At 50.9% G+C, this 21,154-nt stretch overlaps 1 protein-coding gene across 2 annotated transcripts in view; it reads right to left on the reverse strand.

Annotated features, from left to right (window-relative positions):
* Positions 1–491: 491 nt before the first annotated feature.
* Positions 492–21,154, reverse strand: part of PRRX1 (paired related homeobox 1) — a 35,192-nt gene continuing 14,529 nt past the window's right edge. Inside the window, exons 2-5 of one of the 2 annotated variants that reach the window (XM_027462763.3) lie at positions 6,486–6,661; positions 6,053–6,234; positions 4,724–4,792; positions 1,404–1,542 (exon numbers count right to left, since the gene is read on the reverse strand). In XM_027462763.3, coding sequence (XP_027318564.1) covers positions 4,741–4,792; positions 6,053–6,234; positions 6,486–6,661 — 410 coding nt within the window. In that variant the 3' untranslated portion in view covers positions 1,404–1,542; positions 4,724–4,740. Of the gene's footprint in view, positions 1,543–4,723; positions 4,793–6,052; positions 6,235–6,485; positions 6,662–21,154 lie in introns of both variants that reach the window. The other variant, XM_027462762.3, reaches the window with a different exon arrangement.

The following is a 21,154-nucleotide window of genomic DNA, read 5'->3' on the forward strand; positions in this document are numbered from 1 at the left end:
CAGAAATATCCCTCAGGACTGAGCTTCATCCTCCTTCCCCAGCGACCCAGCCTGGACCACGGATTAGCTCTGCTGACTCCAGTGGGGCAGGTGGGGAAGGCAGATGGAGGTGTTAGGGGAACCTGGGGGGAGATAAGGTCTTTGTGTGGGATGCTCCCTGCTGAGACATGACCCATCCTGAGGGACTGGCAGAGACTTTCCATGGGGTTTCCCTTTCCTTGCGTGTTCCCCAGAGCCCCAGGATCCTATCCGATTGGCATCTGGGATCCTCGCCTTGCTCTACGAAGATGCAAATGCCCCAGAGGAAAATCTGCAGAGCAGAGTGGCTCCCTCCAGATCCAATTCTCCGGGGTTTCTCATGGGAAGATGTGTACTGGCCATTTCTAGTGCTGCCTGAGGCCACCGGGAGGAGTTGTGACAAGGGTGGGAGAGGCTGCGGCTGGAATTTCAATGCCTGGCTCCAGGAACCTGGATGCAGCACAAACATCCCAAACATTTTCAATGGATTTTATTTCGTTTAATAAAAAACACCAACCAAGCTTGCATGTATATCTTATATATATAAATATATACAGTATATATAAAACAAATGCATCCGGACAACGCCTCTCCCTGTGGCACGAACCGTAAGGCATAGAAAGGAGTGTCCTAACAGTCCTATTCTTGGCACTACAGAGCGACCTCCCCACTACATCCCCCCCCCACTCACAAACGCACGCTGGCTTTTCTCTCTTCTTTGGCTTTTCGAGGCGGCAATCCTCAGGGAAGCAACGCAACGCTGCCAAGCCCAAGGTCTTCCTCGCATCTCGGACCGGTCCAGGCAACCCAGGAAGGATGCCCCCATCTCGTCGCGCTAACGGGATTCTCGCAGTCTAACGGGAACGCCGCTGCCTCTGTGGCACGAGGGACTCGGGAGGGGGATGGAGGGTCGGGTGGATACAACGGGAAGCGGTGACCGAACAATTTCTTCTTCTAGGGTGAGCCGGGGCAGGGGGAGCAAGCTTTGCATCTCAGCATGGTGCTGGGCAGGAGGCGTCCGCAGGCTGAGATCAGCAGAGGTTTCTTTTTGCAGTCCCATACAAAAATGGAAAACAACAAGGGTGAGACTGTCCTTAACTGAAGAAGCTCGTAGTATATTGAGCAGAAGCAATAAACCTGACAATAACAAGAAAAAAAATGGTGGCATTATCCCAAAAGGAAGGAGGAACCTTGTCACTCACGAGCGGTTCAGTTTGCTCCCGCTTCGGTCCCAATGTTCAGTTCTGGGTTGGGGTTGGCTTTTTTTTTTTTTTTCTTTTTTTTGGTATTTTTTGTATTTTTTTTTTCTTTCAGCACAAACAAGTTGCGAAGCAGGACGGGTGCTGTTGTATTTTCTCCTTCTGCGAAGCAGCTGCCTCCAGTCGTTAATTGACTGTGGGCACTTGATTCCTCTGTAAACTATATTCCTTTGCCTTCAGTCTCAGGTTGGCAATACTGTTGGCCATGTTCATGCCCTGTGCCGGGCTGGCGTTGGTACACGTGGCGGAGTAGGTGGCCATGGCACTGCGGGGTGGAGAGAAAGAGAGAAATCATCAGGTCAGACAAAGCAGACACGCCGCAGAGAGGTTACACCCTGGGGATCCCACGCCTGCGGGATGTGTTTCTTAAGTGTGCAAGGAATTGTCACAACCTTTTCTTTAACGCCCTTGTAAATCTCCGTGCTGCCGTCCACAAACTCAGGGACAGCCAACGCCGGAGCTGTTTTAGTCAACAGGAAAATTTCCACTTCCTATTCCCTAACCCAAGAGGTTTGCAATGAGGTCAGGGTGCCCGGCCTGCCAATTAGACCATTGTCCTTAGAAGCATTCCCACTGGAAGCAATATCTTTTTGATGAGACCAATTTTTGGTTTTATTGCTTGAGAAATCACGTCACTGCTGAAACACATGTTGCTTCAAAGAAACACCCTGGGAAAAACTCATTTCAACAATTGTGATACTTTTTGGTCGCAGCGTTTTGGAATGAAAATTTCCACTTTTTTTTTTTTTTCCCCTCGAAACTTCAGCTGATCGTATAGAACATGCCTTAAAGGCTGAGGGAAGAAAAAACAAAAAACATTTTTCTTTCCTTCAAATCACGTCTTTGTTCGTGAAAAGCAGTACTTTTGGCAGCAGAGGCTGAACAAAGATGTCAGAGTCCTTTCTTATCCTACCAAAAATTTGCAAATCTGCTTTCCAGACCGCTCGAAAACTCGTTTAACCCATGCATCCCAGGTTTCCTTTCTCCCCTTTTTTTTTCTCCCCCCTTTTTCCTTCCAGCTCCAACCTCCACGACTGGAAGAGCCTTTCCAAAGGTAAATCTTCTTGGAGGGCCGTGGGCATTTGCTGCACGCACAGACCCAAGCCATGGGCGTGCATGCCCGTCCCAGAGCATCCCTGCCTCCATGGGGCAGAGCCGACCTGCCACAAGTTCAAACACAATTCAGAGCTGTCTGAATCCCTGGGCTTTCGGGAGGTGCAGACCAGTGGTATTAGTAGGTCCTGTCCCAGGCCATGTTTCTCACGTTATGATCAGGGGAAAGAGCTTCTCCAGCAAAAACATGATGGCTTGTAGCCATGGAAATGGCAGGTAAGACCTGTGGATATTCAGCTGCTTGCACCCACCCAGGGAAAAGCACCAAAAACTCTCCCCAGGAGAAGAAACATTTGGGACACTTTTAGGGTCTCTAAGAGCTACTGGAAGGACATGGCGGAAAGAGAGTGAAATAAGCACGTTAAAATAAAGATACATCCTTGAACATACAGACTTATCCTTTTTTTCCTTTATTCCTTCCGAACAACCCAAGAAATTTCATCCCCTCCAGCAGCCCCAAGTGGAGGAGCTGGTGAGGTGAGCTGCAGCACATCTCCTGGGGTTCAGGGATGCTTTGGCTCTTCCCAGCACGGGGTGCATCTGCTGCCCTTCCCTGGGGACCAGGACACGATGGCTCAGCATTCCCGGAGCGTGTCCCAGCCGGCCAAGCACCCCCTCCGCTCCCTCTCCGTGCCCACCTTTGGGATGGGGACCTCACACTCTGCCCCATACACAAGCCCTACACTGATGGGAAGGTGTTGGGGAGTCTCACGGGGTGTATGGACAGCTGTACCTCTCGTCTACAGGGCACAGCTCCCCCGCAGTTTTGTGCTGGAAGGAAGGAGAAGAGCCTGAAGGATGCTCCAGCTCGGATAAAAGAGGAATTTTGTCCCCGTTCTTTTGCAGACATTCATAAATTTGGCTGTATTTATGACTGCTCCACTATCTCCCTTACTGAGACTCAGGTTTCCTCCCCTCCTCCCTCTCCCTCAAGATTTTTTTTTTTGGCATCCCAACCCGTATGTAACTGCTCCGCTCTAAAACTCTGGGGAGCCTCTTGCTCCCAGCTCCCCAAAGGTGTGGGGGAAATTGCTGCTGGCCCCGAAACCTCTGCTAATCCAAAAAGTTACAGAAACACGCTCCTTTAGCAAGTTACTCCACAAGGAGCTGCACACATGAAAGCTGTCTCCAAATATTGTTATGGCTTCAGGGGGTTGCTCCAGAGACTCTCTGGGGTCTAAATAATGGTTGAAATCATCCCGCAGCCCCCCCTCCCACCCTGCTCAGGCACAAAAGCCACCTCCTCCTTCTCCTCAGCTGCCTATTTTCACGAAACACAGAGAAACATCATGTTTCTGAGACCCAAAATCCTTCTTTCAAATACAGTTTTCAATGGCCCACGGAGTCAAAGGTTGTTGGAGTGGGAAGTGCAGGCTGACAGCGCGACTGCTAGCCTTGTTTTCTTAGGAACCTACGCTAAAAAATGTCTAACCAAAACATTTCAACTTCAAAAAATAATAGTATCTACTTGGCTATCTCTGTGACACAGATCTGCAAATAGCTTGGGTTGACCTGTGGCTGAATGTATTTGGAGAATAAACACTCTGATTGAAAACTTTCCCCAGATCTAACAGTAAAAACAGCCACGACCACGCAGCTCTCAGCCGTGCTCCCAGCCCCAGCCCAGACTTGCTGTTAATCAGAGCCTGGCAGGGCAGCTCGAGGAGCTGGGGAGGGAGCAGAGGGCCATGCAAACACTCTTCACGGCTATTTTTCACCGAGCGCCCAATATTTTAACAATCCTACCGAGTTCAAAGCCTACCTGGGGCTGGGACAACCTGCCCCAGGTGCCCATTCAAATGAAGATGACTGAAGAGATGAGAGAATCATTCAGGTTGGGGAAGATGTTTAAGATCATCTGCTCCAAGCTCTAACCTAGCACTGAAATCCACCACTATCCCATGCTACTAAGTTCTACATCTATACATTTCTTGAAGACCTCCAGCAGGATTAGAAAGCCTGGGGAAAAGAAAGTATCCAAGGGTCCTGGCCACCCCGCAGTGTGGAAACCAACAGCTCTGCTCCCCATCCCATTGCAGGGGCAGCGGGAGGAAAATGATCTGTCCTGCTTCAGTGTGTCAGCCAGGGGGAAAGCCTCTACACTGCAAGTGCCTTTGCTGAAATGTCTTAGCTTAAGACAAGGGGAAGACATCAAGACATTGGGGAAGCATCTTCTCACCACGGAGAGGCACAGCCAGGTCTGGATGTCACCTCAAGGGAAAAACATCTTCCCTAAGGCTTCCCCTTCTCCCTTGCACGCCCCAGATGCCTTGGGCTTCCCCTTGCCCAGAGCAGCCCCAGACAGCCCTTCCCGGTGTGCCCCTGGAAGTTACCTTTGCAGGGTCTTCTCCTAGAAGCCGTTATGAAGCCCCTCGTGTAAACAACATCTTGGGAGGGACGATCTATTTTTAAAAGTGTGAGAGGTAGAAATAAGCCACGAGTGTTCAGCAGGGTGCTGTGACCAGAGCAGACTTAGCAGGGTGGGGAAGGACCTGTGCTTCTCTCCCCTAATCTCACCACCCGGCCTCCTCCCTAGGATGTAACACCAAGGAGCATTTCACAGAGAGAAAGCCTTAACTTCTGAAGAGGGGCTCTGCCAGACAGCAGTCCTCAGATAAAATCTGGAGGTAAGGGCCATCTCCAAGACCAAAGTGGTGGTCCTCAAAAGCATCCTTTGCAGTACCCGGAGTGCACAAACCTATGACTTCTTGTTCTGGAACTACAGGGTGGACAAGGGTGACCCCATGGAACTGAAGCAACAAAAAACTATCAAGGAGGCAGACCTCACTGTGCAAAATTAATATTTAGGGTTCAAGAAGGAGATCAAGGTGACTAAGGAAGGGAGGGCCTGGGCCTGGTGTAACTCCTACACGTTCCTGGCTGTGGCAACACCAGATGAACAGGAAGAAATCCAGCCAAGGGCTCCAAGGTCCTGACCAACAGTGAGGCCGCTGTGCTACAAACACACACCAACCTCATTTTTAACGGCCTGCAAGTCAGCTGGCTCCCCACAGACCAACAAATCCTGTGGATCTTGCGTCCACACCCAGTTCCCACTGGGTTGCAGACAGCACGGAGGCCTGTGACGTGCATGGACATCCCAGCTCGTTGGAGCAGGCCAGGGCTGACTCATTTCTGCTTCTTTATTGCCACCCCTTTAGCAGTGCAGGCTGCGGGAGATGGATGTTGAACCTCAGTGTGCCACCCAGAGACACCTCACCCCTACTGTGGGCAAACCACAGCACAGCACAATGGAGAGTTCACACCCATGCATGTGCTTCAGCAACTGCGTCCCAAGGAAAGGTTTCTCCTGTGTTTTAAACTGGCTGCACAAGGGAAGCAAGTGCAATCTCTTCTGTTTTTGTATATGTTTACCTGAGCCTCTTTCAGTACTTCCTGAACTGCAGAGAAGGGAACCAACTGTGGGAGAGCCACAACGATGCTGCACCAAGCCCACCCGGCAAACCTGGCAGTGAGATGGACTGGAGAGGGAAAAGCTAAGGGAAACCAGGGGGGTGGTGAAACTGCTGCACCCTCCAGCTGTCCCACGTGAATATAAGCAGCCCGTCAGAGCTATTAAAACAAACACATCTGAGAACCACTCTCAGGCTGCTCTAAATTGTGCCAGAAACTGGCGAGCCCCAGAGGGGTTATTCACTCACCTGTAAGGCGAGGCAGTACCCCAGGAGAGATAGTCGGTGGGTCTTGGAGCTGGGCGAGGTACTATGGGCTGCTCCACAGCGGTCACGTCCCCTGAGTAGGATTTGAGCAGAGAGGCGTTCTTGCTGGCCAGCATGGCCCTCTCATTCCGGCGAAACTTCGCTCTCCGGTTCTGGAACCACACCTGTGTCGGGAAGCACACAGACCCACCACGTCAGAACCAGCTCAGAAAGACTGGGCGTGCTGTACAACCCCTTGGGTTCCCCAATTCAATTTCACCTTCAGGCTTGCAAGCTAAGAGCTGAGCAGCTCGAGTTAACGTGAGCAGCCTGAGCACAGGACATGTGGACTTGGATGATTTCTTCTGCCATACTGAAGCACCCAGGATGGCAGCAGCCGGGTGAGGTGTGTCTCCACGCAGGCTGTGGGAATTACCTGAACTCTGGCTTCAGTGAGGTTGACTCTGCGTGCAAGGTCTTCCCGTACAAAGGCATCGGGGTAGTGTGTCCTCTCGAAGACCCGCTCTAGTGCCTGGAGCTGGCTGCTGTTGAATGTAGTCCTGTTCCTTCTCTGCTTCCTTTTCTTCTTCTCTTCTGAGTTCAGCTGATCATCTAGGAGAGAGAATTGGAGATATGAAAGGCTAGAAATTTCAGAGCCCGCAGCAATGGGGTGATGTGCGTGTTAAGAAGCAGCAGGGCAGACAAACACAGGTTCCAGTACGCCTCTCCTCACTGCTTTACATCTCCAGAAGCTCCTTTGAAGCAGCCCAGACATACCCAGATGTTCCCATAGGGGGTCAGCTACCTCAGGAAGGTTTCACATCACTTTTCAGGAAGATTTTCCCCATTTGCTCCCTTACCCTCATCTGTCTTGTAAGCAACTTTCATGTATGTAACAAGTGCACTTGGGCCAGATCTCAGGCTACCCCATCCCTCAGCTTCCTTACCTCTAAAAAGAAACGAAAAAGTGAAAATGCACCTCCCCGTTGTGACAATGCCGGAAACCTTTCCCGAGCATGAAGAACCACGAAGCCCTGGACTTCACGTTTTTTAGAGGGACATAACAGAGCCCTCAGGGGGAAGCACAAGTCCCAGGCCAGCCCTCGCTGCCTGAGGAGGTGTGCACAGCTCTGTGTAAGAAAAGGGCAAGGAACCAGCCATGACCCCGTGCTCGGCTCTAGCCGAGGCAGCACCATTCTCAGTGCATCAAAAGACGAGCACAAAACTTCTCACTTGTATGCTCACACAAGGACACCAAAAGACAGCAAGTTGGACGTGGATAGCATCATGACGGGGAAGCAAAAGCCCAGTGAAGGAGAGGCTGAGCACATCGGACATTGCTGGCTGAAGAAGCGTTGCGTTCTCCCCAGCAGTCCCTTCCCTTGCCAGCAAGGTGGTGAGCAGCAAACATTGGCCCATAAGAGCACGTCTCGTGTTGTGCCTGGCAGTAAATCAGTTCATGCACACATCTGAAGTCCCACTCCCTGCACCTAGAGTCACCAGAGTAACTCCGAAACTCTCAGCAACTCCGTAGCTCTTAGCAAACACCCACTCTGCACCACCTCCCCGTTTGGGAGCACTGATGGAGCTATGAACACGCAGGGTGAGCAGCAAGGGACGGCTCCAGAGATCTGAATCCTCTTCATTAGCACAAGCTGGAGGCTACGACACTTTTTATTTTTATGGTACCCTACCTGTGCTGAATTATAACCACTTGCCAGCACAACAAACACTTCGGCCACCATGGGAAGCCACACGGAAGCAAGAGGAGAGCAAGGCACCAGCCTGCAGGAGCAAGAGGCCACGGCTGACCCCATAAAGCAGCCCCGAGCTGGCTGCAGGACTGGAACGCCATTGCCTGGCATTTGTCCTTAGTTAAGGGTCCTGGTCCCCAAATTTCAGGACACCACTTAACCCTGTGCATGCGTGGGATCCCACCCAAACCAGCAAGGAGTTTCACGCTCCCAAGCACACTGGGAAAGCAACATCAGAGCGGCCCTACCTGCGAGGATCTGAGCCAATATGCCCAGGAATACACATCAGCATGCACTCATTATTGTACCTAAAAAAAGGCACATGCCAGTGACTTAGATTTGATGTTAATTAATAAGCCCCTGGGCCCAGCTGACGGTCTCACCACGGCTCGAACCACCGTATGGAGTTGCAGAGCAACCCCCCGCCCATCCTTCCTGCTGCCATACAGCGATCTGACAGCTCCCCTCATCCTGCCCTTCTCCAGGGGTACGTAAGGCACAGAGAGAAGCTGACGAGGAAATTAAAGCCTCCGGCTGCCGTCCTCACCACCCGTTTGTGTGGCTTTGCACGGCCCATCTGGTAACGGTTACCGCACCTGAACACCTCTGGAGCAGGGCCCATCCGTCTGGGAACAAAAGGACATTCCTCTTAAATTAAAGCAGGTTTTTCAAATTCCTGTGGGTTTACAGCTCCTCCATCCCCTCTGGGGCAGCCTGACAATCCCCAGCAGCCTCCCTTGCATCCTGGGGACTCCTGGAAGCAAAATCATGCCCCCAGCTCTGGGGCAGCACCACCACGGGCCTCGCAGAAAGCAGCAGCAAACTCCTGCACCTTCTGCTCTTGACCGATCCCCAAAGCCTTACAGAAGGAGGTCAGTGATTCCCCCCTGGCCCTCCTGGTGAGTTTTGATGCAGCTGTGCACCACGCCGTACAGCACAGAGAGGAGAACAAGCCTCGGGGCACGACCGTCCCTGCGAATGGCAGAAATGTTGCAAGATCAGCTGCTGGGAAGGCCAACGTCAACACGGGTATTTTTCCTCCTTCTGAGCTCTCCATCTGATGTTTCTTTCTGATCAGGCCGGATGGATGAATCAAGAAAAGCTTTTGGAAGCCCTTGGGAGCCCCCGAGGTGTTTGAAGCATCCCTTCCTGCCCAGGAGACCCGGCTGGAAGGAGCCCAAGGCTGTCGGGCCATTGCTCAGATCCTGTGCGACGGCTACACATGAGGAATCGTGAGCACATCGCCCCAGGGAACGAGAAGAAGTGGCCAAAACCTGTAAAAGGCTGGAGAACAAGAAGCCCTCCTGCCAAGCACGTTAACTCAACTTGCCCGGTTTCCTCCCGGAGCAAAGCGAGACACCGGTGGTGATTCACGGCTCACCTCGTAATTGCTGGACACGAAAATAGATGGGGCCAAGGAGCAGAAAGCTGCAGGCAGCCACTGCACTGACTCACGGCCAGGTCACCTCCACCACCGGCTGGCACGGGGCAGGGGTGTGAGCCACCCCCATCCCAGGACGGAGCGGGATGGAGGCGGCTCAATGGCTACGCACAACTTGCCGCGGGGCTCTGAGACCTCCTTTCGCTGCACATCTGGACCTGCACAGCACAGCTGGAGCCAAACATCTCCAGAAGTTACGTGGGTAGTAGAAAGAAAAATAAAATAACAGCCGTATTAGCCCGGAGCCGGGTCGGTCAGCCCTAAAGAAATCCTTGCGCTGCCACACGGCCATGCCATATGCTGATTAAAAACTGCTAACGAGGGAATGCAGCCACCTAAACCTCGCGTGTCTGCGAATGTCACCTTGCTCGCAGCAGTCCTGGGCAGCCTTCAACATGTCAGCAGGGTGTTTTTTTCCCCTGCCATTATTACTTTATCAGAAAACAGCTCCGAACACGGAAAAATGGTGTTCCTAAATAACATTGACAGCACGAGCGTCTGGAGTCAGCAGAAACTGAGAGAAGAGGGAAATAGCTCTAAAGCCTTTGAGATGGGTCAGAAGTCTTTCATCAACATTCTTTTAATCAGAAATATTTGATTACAAACAGCGTTCTCCAAAGCCACGCTGCTCGCAAACACGTCCCCCAGAGAGATTGAAGCGCACGTTTCTCCTCTCAGGAACCCAACGCTGTAAAGTCTGGGAATTTCATTTCAAAATTCCAATGGTTCACGCTGGACCGGGGGATTTTGTTTCCTCTTTCCACATATGCGTTTTGCCTGTACGATTTCTACATTTGCCAATGACATGCAAAGCCTGGTGTCATACACGAACGCACTCCTAGGACGCTCCAGAGCCCTTTTCGCTGCTCCCAAATATTACGGCATGCAGCATCCTATCCTTTTTTTCCTTGCTTATCTCATCTCCCCTTGCAGTGGGGCAGAACCGCTGTCCCAGCATCTGCAGCCATCACCGGGGTGTCATCAGATGGCTCCTGTTGGGACGTCGTGTTGAAAACAGAATGCTTTATAAAAGAAAACAGAGCTCAGAACGAAAATGCCTCCATGCAAGCTACAGGATCGGTATTTTTTTCCACCAGTACGTGCAACCGCAACATATTTTGGATTTCCAGTTTGCAGGAATGCTTGTACATACTTGCTTCCCTTCCAGGTCGGAACAAAAACATATTTCCAGATGGGATTTACACTGTGTGGGCAGTTCTGAAAAGTTGTGACCAGTTCTATTAAGTCCTGAACCGGCGATTATAGCACATGAATCAGATCCGAACCGAAAGTAAACAACTGGGTTTCATTAAGGGCGGGATGGAGACTTCTACCCGCAAATCATATACAGTAAGGCAGGGTTTGTCACAGCAGTTACATAAACTGTAAACCGAGAAAGAATTCCAGGAAGAAAATAAGGAATCATACTGCAATCACAGCCTTAGAAATAAGGAGTTACCAGTAGAGATTGAATACGGATTAAAGAAAAACAAAACATCTATTGCATGGGAGAAGAAAATCTAGAAACTAAAAACCTAGCAAACAAAAATTCTTTCAAATTAAAAAATCCTGCAAGCCATAAAAACTAAAGTTTTAATTTTTTTTTTTTTTTTTGGCATAGCAGAGAAAGAAAGAAAAAGGGAGACCAGAAGGGAGAGGAAAAGTCTTTTCATTTGGGTTCACAGGTAAATTTTAAGAAGCTTGAGTAGAAACGTTTCTGTGGGTCCTCCTTTTTTTTTTTTTCCGCCAAAATATTTCAGTTCTTTGGGTACAGGGCAGCTTGGTCAACTTAGGAAGAAAAAAAAAACAAAACAACACAAACACAAAAGGAAGGTTTAATCAAAATTAATTCTCTTTTTGTAACCCCAATATCCGGATAGGCATTCACGGGATGGCGACCAGGGTGCAAAGACGGGCGGCCTTGCTCACGTCTGGGTGAGACCCCCTTCTCTCCTGCCCTTTCTCGGAGGAGAAAATCACCGTTTCCGACAAAGGGAGGCTCAAAACTCAACTTCCCAGAAATGAAAGTTAGAGGAGACAATTTCCTGGCGGCGGCTGAGCCTTACGTACGAGACAGCTCATGGAAAGCTGTCTGCCCGACATACAAACCCACCTGATTACACAAGCGAGCTGGGACGAGCCACAAGGGACTTTTGCCTCATGGTGGATGCCGGAGGTGACCTGGTGTGCCACAGGGCATGGGATCTCTCCACCATCACATGTGCAGAGGGCAAAATAGACCCCGGACAGCACCAGACTCAAGCCTGGCCAGAGCAAGGCTCCAAGGGTAACCCTACATGAGATGTTCGCAACCTGAAAAGTCTCCTTCCAGCCCCAAAACATCACTTTGGCAGAAAAAAGCCTCACATCTCCTTTCCCTCAGTTTCTTTCCCGTGTCCGTGGGTGAACTGGACGGCCAGGTCCACCTCTGGTTTTGTGGCTTCCCTTCCAAGCAGCACGGAGAAGGATGCGGCTCCTCCGGGCAGGAGCCTGGTGCCCGGCAGCATCTGTCACCGAAACAGCCTTCCCCAGTGACACAAGGGGGGCACGGGGACCCACACGGGTAAGATTTTGTGCTTAGAAAAAAAAAGGAATAAGGTTTAATGTCAGGGTGCAAAAATGCTACACGGAGAAATCACGATCACCATAAACCAGACATGACAAAGACGGGCAGTACAGAATAAAGGTGACACTGAGAAAGACCTTGAAATAAACTAAGATCTAAGATGCTAATTAAATCACATACTGAAGCCAACCCTGATGAGCAGCCATACGACGGCAGGTTTCTATTTGTAACTACAGGTCAGGCTGAGGAACTTCTGAACTATCATTCTGCTCCCATCGCACAGCGCCGGCTGAGCCAGATCCTAACCTTTGCTGCTTGTTTTTTTTTTTCCTTTTCGTACCATCTGCGCACAAGACCTCAAATTATTTCAATTACACAGCAAATCCAAGTATCTGAAGTTCCAGCCATGTCAGGATCACCAAAAACACAGGGGGGGGAAAAAAAAAAAAAAGAGAAGAAAAACAAAGAAACAGATGCTGTATTTTTCTAGTACCCTTCACTTTTGATTATCTCCTAAACTAATCAGGTTCCCTTCTTTCACAAAAAGAAATCATTTTGCGAACGGAGCGTGGGACTTCAGAGAGGCAATACCGGATTTTTCATATGAAAACCAAGTTTTAATATTAAATGGAAAAGCGTGTGTGTTTCCAGCGTTACCCGGGGGACTACGGCAGTTCATCTCCAAAGTGTCTGCAATGTGGAACTTATCAGGATAATTTCGAGCTGACCGCATACAAACAATTACATATCATTACCGAGCTGTGAATAGCTTTTGCATGGATAGCGTGCCTACAGCCTCCTGCGGCACTCGGCTCTGCCTGCCAGACTAGGGGAGCTCGCTGAGGTCCCGCACAGCCTCGGCTTCCCCGGTGCTGGCTGGAAATCCTCGCTGCCCTCCACCAGTACCAGCTCCTCTTGGCAGCTACGAGCCCCGTCCTTATCAGATGTAAGACAAAGCTCCTTTTCGGGCTGGTTTCAGCTCTTATCTGGTGGGAACCTGCAGAGCACATGGGCAGTTACGGTGGCTACGACGCGCGGCCGAGCACGTCAACGCCTCTGCTGCTACCACGTCCAGCAAGCAGCGACATCGGACAGAAAAAATGTCACCATGATCCAATGGAGAGCCAGAGATTCTTCCTAGAAAGACACGACGCTAAGTGTTAATTACTGGGAGAAGGTTTGTGGGGGCAGACGTACACATCCTCCTCCACAAATTGGTACAAAGCCATCAGAAGTCCCCCTAGATCCCGCAGACGAGTCTGAGCCGTGCTGTAAGAGCTCTGCTCTGATATTCGCTAGGGTTTTCCTTCTGGGCATCCTACAGCTCATAAGGCATACGGCTCAGTCCTGCTCTCCTAACAAGCCTTTCCGCCAGGTCTTGGGGTCAGAGCGTTCCCATCATACAATAAGCGCTGTATGGATCTCATAAGCTCCAAGGCACAGTATGTTATGTGTTTGGAATTCCTCGTATGCTTTTATACTTTGTTTTACATATTGTAATTTTTTTTTTACATGCATTACCACATTGATCCTCGGAAAATTAATTAAAAAAAAAAAAATCACATATAATCAAAAGCAAACACATAGTTTTAAAGCCTGCCAGCGGCAAATCGTGTTCTGTGAGACTGCACTTTGTAACTGACAGAGAGACCAAACCACCAGGCCGTGGCTGTCATCCAGCGGCGTGGATTTACCAGGCTGGGGAGGGGACAGGATCCCACAGGCCCCCCGAAGCCCCTCGTGAGGGTAGCCCAGAGCCACAGAAGCACTGGGTTTGTGACAGAGGGGCAGGAACATGAACGTACGGCCCCAATGCCAAACCCAAAGGTGTCGCATCCAGAATCGGTGCTGGTTCATCCCCGTCAAGCCAGAGCATCCTGGATTTTGTAGCTTTGTGTTAAGATCCCGTGTCATCGCATTTGGCAGGGCTGAATGTGCCCCCGCAAGGTCAGGGGATGGCCTCCAACGCCCACATCCTCTTCCCCCCAGCTCCCCTTCCCATGCCGTGCGGCCTGATGTTTCATCTTAGGAACGGCCTCCGCGCAGCCAAGAGCACGCTCGCTAACCTCCGCCCTGCTCCATCGGTATTTTCTCAGTTCCAAAGCTGCCTCCCTGCTCCCTTGGTCCCTCCCTGCCCTCGTTCATTCCAGATAACGCCTGTCTTCTCTTCTCTCCTCTCCAGCACCCTTTCTTGTCCTTTTTGCAAAGGCTCAAGTAGCCCAGTGCCTCTTTAACCCTAATAACATATATCCAACACACAACTGCTCAGAGGATTCTTCTTAAGAGTCAAACCTGCTCTCAGCTTGACCGTGTACCCAGGACTGCCCAAGGACACGTTATTCATCTGTGCTCCATGCTCGTACCCACTGCAGTAAGATCCATAGGGTCACACGTTATAGGCACGCAGAATTATTTCCACCCACTCCCCTGCTGGGTTTCCCCAGCGTCCTCTTTCTCCATACGTACAAACACGAGCCACCGACCCGTAGCTGGACACAAATCACACCTACGTCCCAGGTTTCAGGGAACAACATGCCTTCTGATGGAACAAGGCTTGAACAAGAGATTACAGAGTACGCTAGGGAGATTCCCTCATTGTAGGGACCACATGGGGGGTGGGTTTTGACTCCTTCCATAAGAAGTCGTCTTTAGGAGACAGAAAAATTGATGCGGTGCCGGGTACTCCAGCCCTTCTGGATGGTACATGCCATTTTTTTCAAGGTCTTTTCAGCCCTCAGAGTAGTCCCTGAAACCGAAATGAAGAGAAACCACTTCTACTCCTGCTCCTGATGGCCACGGGTTCTGCGTGCTGAGCCCCCTGCCAGTGCTCCTGTAGACGGATGCATCAGCCAGGAGCCACGAAGCTGGGTCCCCGCAGCACCCCTCCAATCATTCCTCCCATCCAGCACCCACCTAAGCACCAAATAAAACTGCTTTTTTTACATTTTCTCTTGTATTTTAAGAATGGGAAGAAGTCCCCATGAACTGCAGCTAGTGGAGCCTTCTAATGGGGGAAAATCAGAGATGGCTTTGCATGAAGACACAAAAAGAAAAAGAAAAAAAGAAAAAATGAAAAGTTTTTGCCGGGGCAGGAAAGGGCTGATTTAGAGAGATTTTTTTTTTTTCAGTCCATATATACATTGCAAACGAACCACTTGGCATTTCATGCTTTTCAGACGTCTCATTTCCAAACGTACGTGTGACCTGAGTGAGCAGACAGTGACCCGTGGGCTGCGCGTGCCAGCTGGCCCCAGCGGTGCACAGAAACAGCTCTCGATGGATATTTCATCTGTTCATCATCAAACGGCACGGCAGGGCAGGCTCAGCTCACCTTGCATGACAGCAGGGGCTGTTCCTGGAGCCCAAAAAGGCCGTGCCAGGACGGGGGGCACCTGGGAGAAGGGAAGGGGCAAAGGATGGCGCGAACACCGAAAGCAGCTCCCCAAAGGCTGCGCTCCCCTTTCATTGGCATCCAAGAACAAATGGGTTTTGCCCAAATCCGGCCACCACCTCTACAAAGGATCACGCAAATCAGGCCGGAGCCGTTGCAGAGCTTCACTCAGAAATCCAGATTTTGACCACTAATGCATTTTATGGGTCCCTCTTGATCACAAATGGAAAACCGATGATATACGAGGTCCAGGAATAACAGAACTTGAGCCCGGCTGTCAGCATCCAGCCCACCTGCCTCTTCCAGGGGCTGAGCATCCCGACAGGGAATGCATTCCTCGGGTGGGGATAAAGGGCCTTTATAACCCATATGGCCAGAGGAGGTAAAGGATTAGAGCACTTCGGGATGTTTCAAAGAGGAACTTTCTTGATCCAGCAGCATTTAGCAAAACAGGACAGAGGAGGGGATGGACCAAGGGCTCCGGTGTGCTCCGCGCCCCAGCTCCAAGGGATGCCAAAAGAAAGCAGGCTGTGACCCACCTCCATCCCCAGCCCCTTCTGGACAGCGAATGCATTTCACATTAGCTAATAAATTGCTACATCTTATGTTTCTTAGCCTGCTGGAATGATGAATATTTTGGAATGTATTTGCAATGGTTCCCTGCCAGAGGCGAACAATCATCTAGAGATTTTAAATCAAAAGGCTGAAAAATGGAAACCTCTGTATTTCCAAAAAGTTCACTGCAGTTTGAAAAGCCCAACTCCCAGCAGAGGAGGCAGCATAATTATTGTCAGAGCTCCTGTGAATTGGGGCAAATGAGTGATATGTTGGAAATGACACTCCCTAATACGGATTAATAATCTTTGCCTCCAGGTGATGAATATATTATCAGATGTTTGCTTTTTGCTGCCCTCAATCAGCCTGCAGTCAGATACGCTAGCCTGGAGGACCAGACGATTTAGGGGACCTGCATGGAAACACAGGATATTTCAGCCATAAAGTGCTGCTTTCGGGCTGGTGCAGAGCAAGCAGATGAATGTTACTTTTTGAGCATAATTTAACAGAATGGAAGCTTTTTTACAGGCTCTAGCTAATGAATTGCATCCGCTGCCTTCAGTTGCGCTGGGGCAAAAGGCACATCCCTGCCAAAAAGAGGAATAACTGGCCCAGAAGAAGACTCGATAGCTCACCCAAGGTGGCCCAGCTGGAGAAACGTGACCATGAAGCCCTCTCCTGCTCCGGCCACCGCATCCCTCCGGCTGCAGGCGCGCGGATCATCGCACGCGCTCACGGCTGAGCGAGCTCAGCGCAAACCCAAAGCGTGGATGCAAAGCGTCCACTGATAAAGGAGACCGGTACGTGGTCTTGTCTCACTGCAAGCAGCCAGGGATGGAGCAGGGCCAGGAAATAAGCTTCTCTCTCCCTTCGGAGATGGGCTGTCTAGACGCGCTGGCAAAGCTGCGGAGCCGAGTTTGCAGCGCCGCATCCTTCTTGTATACAGCCTGAAAAATACAGCAGATTCCTGTCCCCAGGCCTGTTAGTGTGGGCAGTTTTTCAAACTTCCTAATGTCAGTCATATCCAGAAATGTCAATTACTTTTAAAGTTCTGAGAAGTTTTTTAACAGAATTTTTTTTCCCCAGGAAGACATCTTATGATTTTCTTTTGACCAACTGACAACATTGTTTGCTCGTTATTTCACTATGCCTATTTTTACTGACAATTAAAGTTAAAAAAAAGCCTAGTAAAAAGTATTCTCAACCCAAGAAACATTAATATTCGTATATAAAATGCAATGGAAACATAAAAAAAACAACACATAAGTTACCCAAATAATAAAAAACTATTGAACAAAACCACTTAGGAGTCAGGTGATGTTTTTCACTGGAAAAACAATGATGTTTCGGGATATTTAGGGAGAGCGTGCCTAGCCTCAGGGCCCCACTCAACACAGCATTTAAGTGGAGGTTTAAAGCCATCCCACAGAAGTCCCCCTCCAGGCTCTCTAATGCCTTCCAAAGAACAGCAGGACGAGGGCTTTTGCTCCAGACCAAAGCCCTCCTGAAATTGGCCGATGAATTTCCACCAGATTTAAGTTCGTGTGGGTCACCAGAGTATATTAACCAGGTTTCTCCTCCTTCTCGCAGCAGAAGCCCTCAAAACGAGCTAGAGAAACACGAATCAAGAGTGCGCCTCCGTTTCCTTCCTTGCTTTGCCTCTCCCATCTGCTCAGATGGAGAGCCGCTCCTGGAGGACGCGTTCTGGCACCCTGCTCACAAAACATCCAGCAGCCCTGCACTTACAGGGGGTGGACAAAAAGCAAAACCCTTCTAAACAAACCAGAAGTCAGATGCATTGCGCCATTCGTCATGACAACAGCTTGGGTATGCGGTATATAGGTACACAGCAGCCATTTCGGGGTTGATTTAGACAAGCAGCTGTGAGATGGGCTTTCCACCCTGCTCCACCAACTGCATCCCTCAATGGACTTCTGAAATCACCCCATCCCTAGGCAAGGAAGCTCAGCTGTTCCCTGTGTGTGGGTTACTCCCTGTCAGAGGTGCCTTCCTCCCTCCTCCTCCTCGTGCAGCTCTCTGTACAGCTCCTGGAAAGAGGTGCTGGGATGGGCACCGCAACTCGGGGCTGGCAGATGGCCCTAAGCCTAAATCCCAGCCTTGCGCTGAAAGTGATGCTGAGCTGGGACTGGTGAGCAGCCACGACACTGCTGAAGGACTGAAGTATCCCCCACGCAGGTCCTGGGACACGCAAACTGCTCTGCAAAGACCCCCGCCACGCACCGTGCTGTAACAAAGATCAGAGCATCCGAAGAGCCGCAGACCCAGCTCGGGGAGAGCTAATGCGGAGCGGTCCGATCCTGAAATAGGTCCTCTAAACGCAGCTCATTAAGTGTTTGCTGGAAAAACAGAAAAGCATTTTCCACAGAGGAGAGGACATCCAAGAAAAGCCCTTTTGGACATAAATTGGCAAGAAGCTCCCGAGCATTTATCTTCGGCATAGAATGTGCTCTGTCAGGAGGGCTGTAACTAACAATACGCTGAAAAACATGCCACAGACTTCCACTGTATTTTACTTGGCACGAAGGGGTTATTCCTCAGCACAAAGAATTCGCAACTGGCATCGGTTAAACGAGAAATTACAACCTTCAAAAGATCCATTTAGCGTCAACTGCAGAAAGTACAGAATTCGCCATCGGCTTCGATGACAACAGATTATGCCCCATAAAACGCTGCAAACACGCCTGGCTACAGCGCTCGGCGCAAGCCGCCAGTGCAGCGGGGGCAGTCGGGACTCGGCGCCTCCTGCCCCTTCTCGGGACTCTGCTACCTCTTCTAGGAGGGTGACAGCCCTCTCCCCAGCCCTCTGGCTCATTCAGCCACTGGGCTGGACGCACTGCAACCCATTTCTGCAAGGGTCAAGCAGAGCCGATGGGCACACGGCTCCGGCCAGGCTGCAGAGAATCCCCAAGCCACACTGCAGCATCTTGGGGTGTTCGGGGCAAAGTACCCCAAGCTCGTTAGCCCCACAGCTCGTTAGTGCTACAAAGGAATAAGGGAAGTGGCTCATTCCTCTGGACTGGATGCTCAGCCATTTGGGCAGCAAGTGAGGGAGCTCCATCCCAGGATGGGAGACGGCCACGCGGTCCCTGTCCCGCAGGGTCATCCCCAGCTCGCCAAGCGGAGGAAGGAGCTCTGCCAGCAAAATCCCCAGCCCCTCAAACCTCCTTCCACTCCTGCTTGCTGAGTGCTCCAGAAAAGGAAGCCTTGGAGGCAGGAAACCCTCCTGGGGTTTGCTCGGGATGAGCGCCGTGTCCATGCAGGGTGTGCACGGTCTGGTTCTTCGGCACCCACAGCGAAGGGGGAGACCCCGAGGTGCCTGCAACGTGCTAAGGCGATCTCCAGTTAACCTGGAAAATGTGATGGAGCTTCTCAGTCCAAAAATAATCCCCACATCGGCTGTCAGAGCGAGCTCTGGAGAGGCCAGCCCAAACTCAGCTTCCTTGCTGCAAGCCCAGAGCCTGCTCAGCGAGCCGTAAAGCGCTCCCGTCCCCGCGCTCTGCGGGAGCTTTACTGTTTCCTTCCCTAGCCCCCGTAAGAGCCTGCAGCTACAGCACACCTACAAAGACACGGTTTTATTAGGCAAAGATCCGTCATTTACCTTGCTCTGGCAGGGTATTTAACCACTCACAAAGTGGGGGAACAAGATCTGCATGGCTGCAGCCTGCAGCAGGGAGCCTGCCCCGTGTCGGCATGTGCTGCTCCAGCACTTGTAAAAGCAGGGAGCCTGCGTGGTGGCTGCAGCCTTCAGATTAACCCCTGCTCCTGTGCACCTTCCACACAGGCTTAACGTCAAGCCCAGGAAGTGCCACCGGGCTTGAAATTAAGGGAGAGCCTGGGCAGGGCTGGGGCAGGGGGGCTGGCCTCGCCTCGGGCTCAGGGTGTGCTGCCCGGCGTTGCTCGTGTGTAAGAGAAGTGGACAAAGCTCACGGAAAATAGGTTGGATGCTCACAGAATTGTGCGATTGCCTCTGCAAGAGACCGGCATCAAGAGAGGCTCTGGACGGACTCGGCTTTTTGGGGCACCCTCTGCTCTTTTAACCTCGAGGCCAATTGGGTCTCATCCTCCTGACTTACACGCACTGCCAGACAGCGACTTTTTACCCCAGTTTGTCACAGGACCCCAGAATCTACAACTTTAAGAAAAAAAAAGTAAAGAATTACAAAAAAATAAGTAAAGAATTAAGAGCCACAATCACGCAAAGAATCACAGCAACACCGAGACTGGACTTCGGTCTCACTGCGCCGTTACACGGGGCTGCAGGCGCCCCGCTAGCGAGGCTGGGAGCCTGTTAATGACAGTCTATCGTTAGCAAGTTGGCCAAATTTTACAAGCTAAACCCATCCTCAGCGCCCTTTGATACTCCAGCCCCTTGCAGCTGGGTGCCTGCAAGCTGAAACGCCCAGCTTGAGGCAACCGCAGAGGAAAATCTCGGCCACGTCCCGCTCAAGAAGGCGGACGGCATTTTTGACAGCCTCTGGACGTTTTTGACAGGCTCTGGAGCCCTCTCCTCTCCTTTTGTCGGAAAATTTCGATTTGCTTCCTTACGCAGAGGCTCTAACAGTCGCACTGGAATCGTGTTTTATTTCCCAGCGTCTGCTGGGAAGAAATGCATCAAGCCACACGTCAGCCGCTGCCGCGGGCTCGCTCCTGAGCGAGCGCCTGCTGAATGCTGAGGACGCGGCGACTGCTCCCAGCTCAGGCACTGCTCTTACTTCGCAGATAGTTTAAGTGCCCCCGATGGATTGAGAGGCTTTCATGAATCAAAAGCAAGAGGAAAAAAAAAAAAAGCATAAATTAAACCCGAGTAATACTTTGACCAAATCTGTTCCCAGCATTAGGAGGGCTGGAAGAGCTGCAGATGAAAAGCCCCTATTAAGCTGGAGAATTCATTGTCTCATCCCTGATGAAGGATGGATGGGTTCCTAAAACAAATATTACATTTCTTTCTGGCTAGCAGCACTCCGATTTTGCATTACACGAACAGCAGAGGCAAAAGAGCTCCCAATGCTCCTCATTTACACACAGACAACTTCGGGTCCTCGCTCTTGCTGGGGCTGCAGTGAGATATGTGAGTTTCACCCCAATTTTTTCACCCCAATTGCACCTCTGCCCCATGGCTCCACCTGGAACAGGCCAGGCTGCCCCAAAACAATGCTGAATCCCTGCAATCACCCTGGCAGCTCGATGGGAGGCTCTCCCACCCAGCCCCTGGTACCCGAGCCCTCCTGGCTCCTTGCTGCAGAAAAACCTGCTGTCCCCTTCTGCAAAGGGACGTGAGGGATGGAGAGGGGTGTGGGACCCAGCCCAGGGAGATACTGACTTCAAACTGAAAAATAAAAAAGGACAGATTGTCAAAAAACAAAACCAAAAAAAATAT

This window comes from Anas platyrhynchos, chromosome 8 (genome assembly GCF_047663525.1).
Source record: "Anas platyrhynchos isolate ZD024472 breed Pekin duck chromosome 8, IASCAAS_PekinDuck_T2T, whole genome shotgun sequence".
NCBI lineage: Eukaryota > Metazoa > Chordata > Aves > Anseriformes > Anatidae > Anas > Anas platyrhynchos.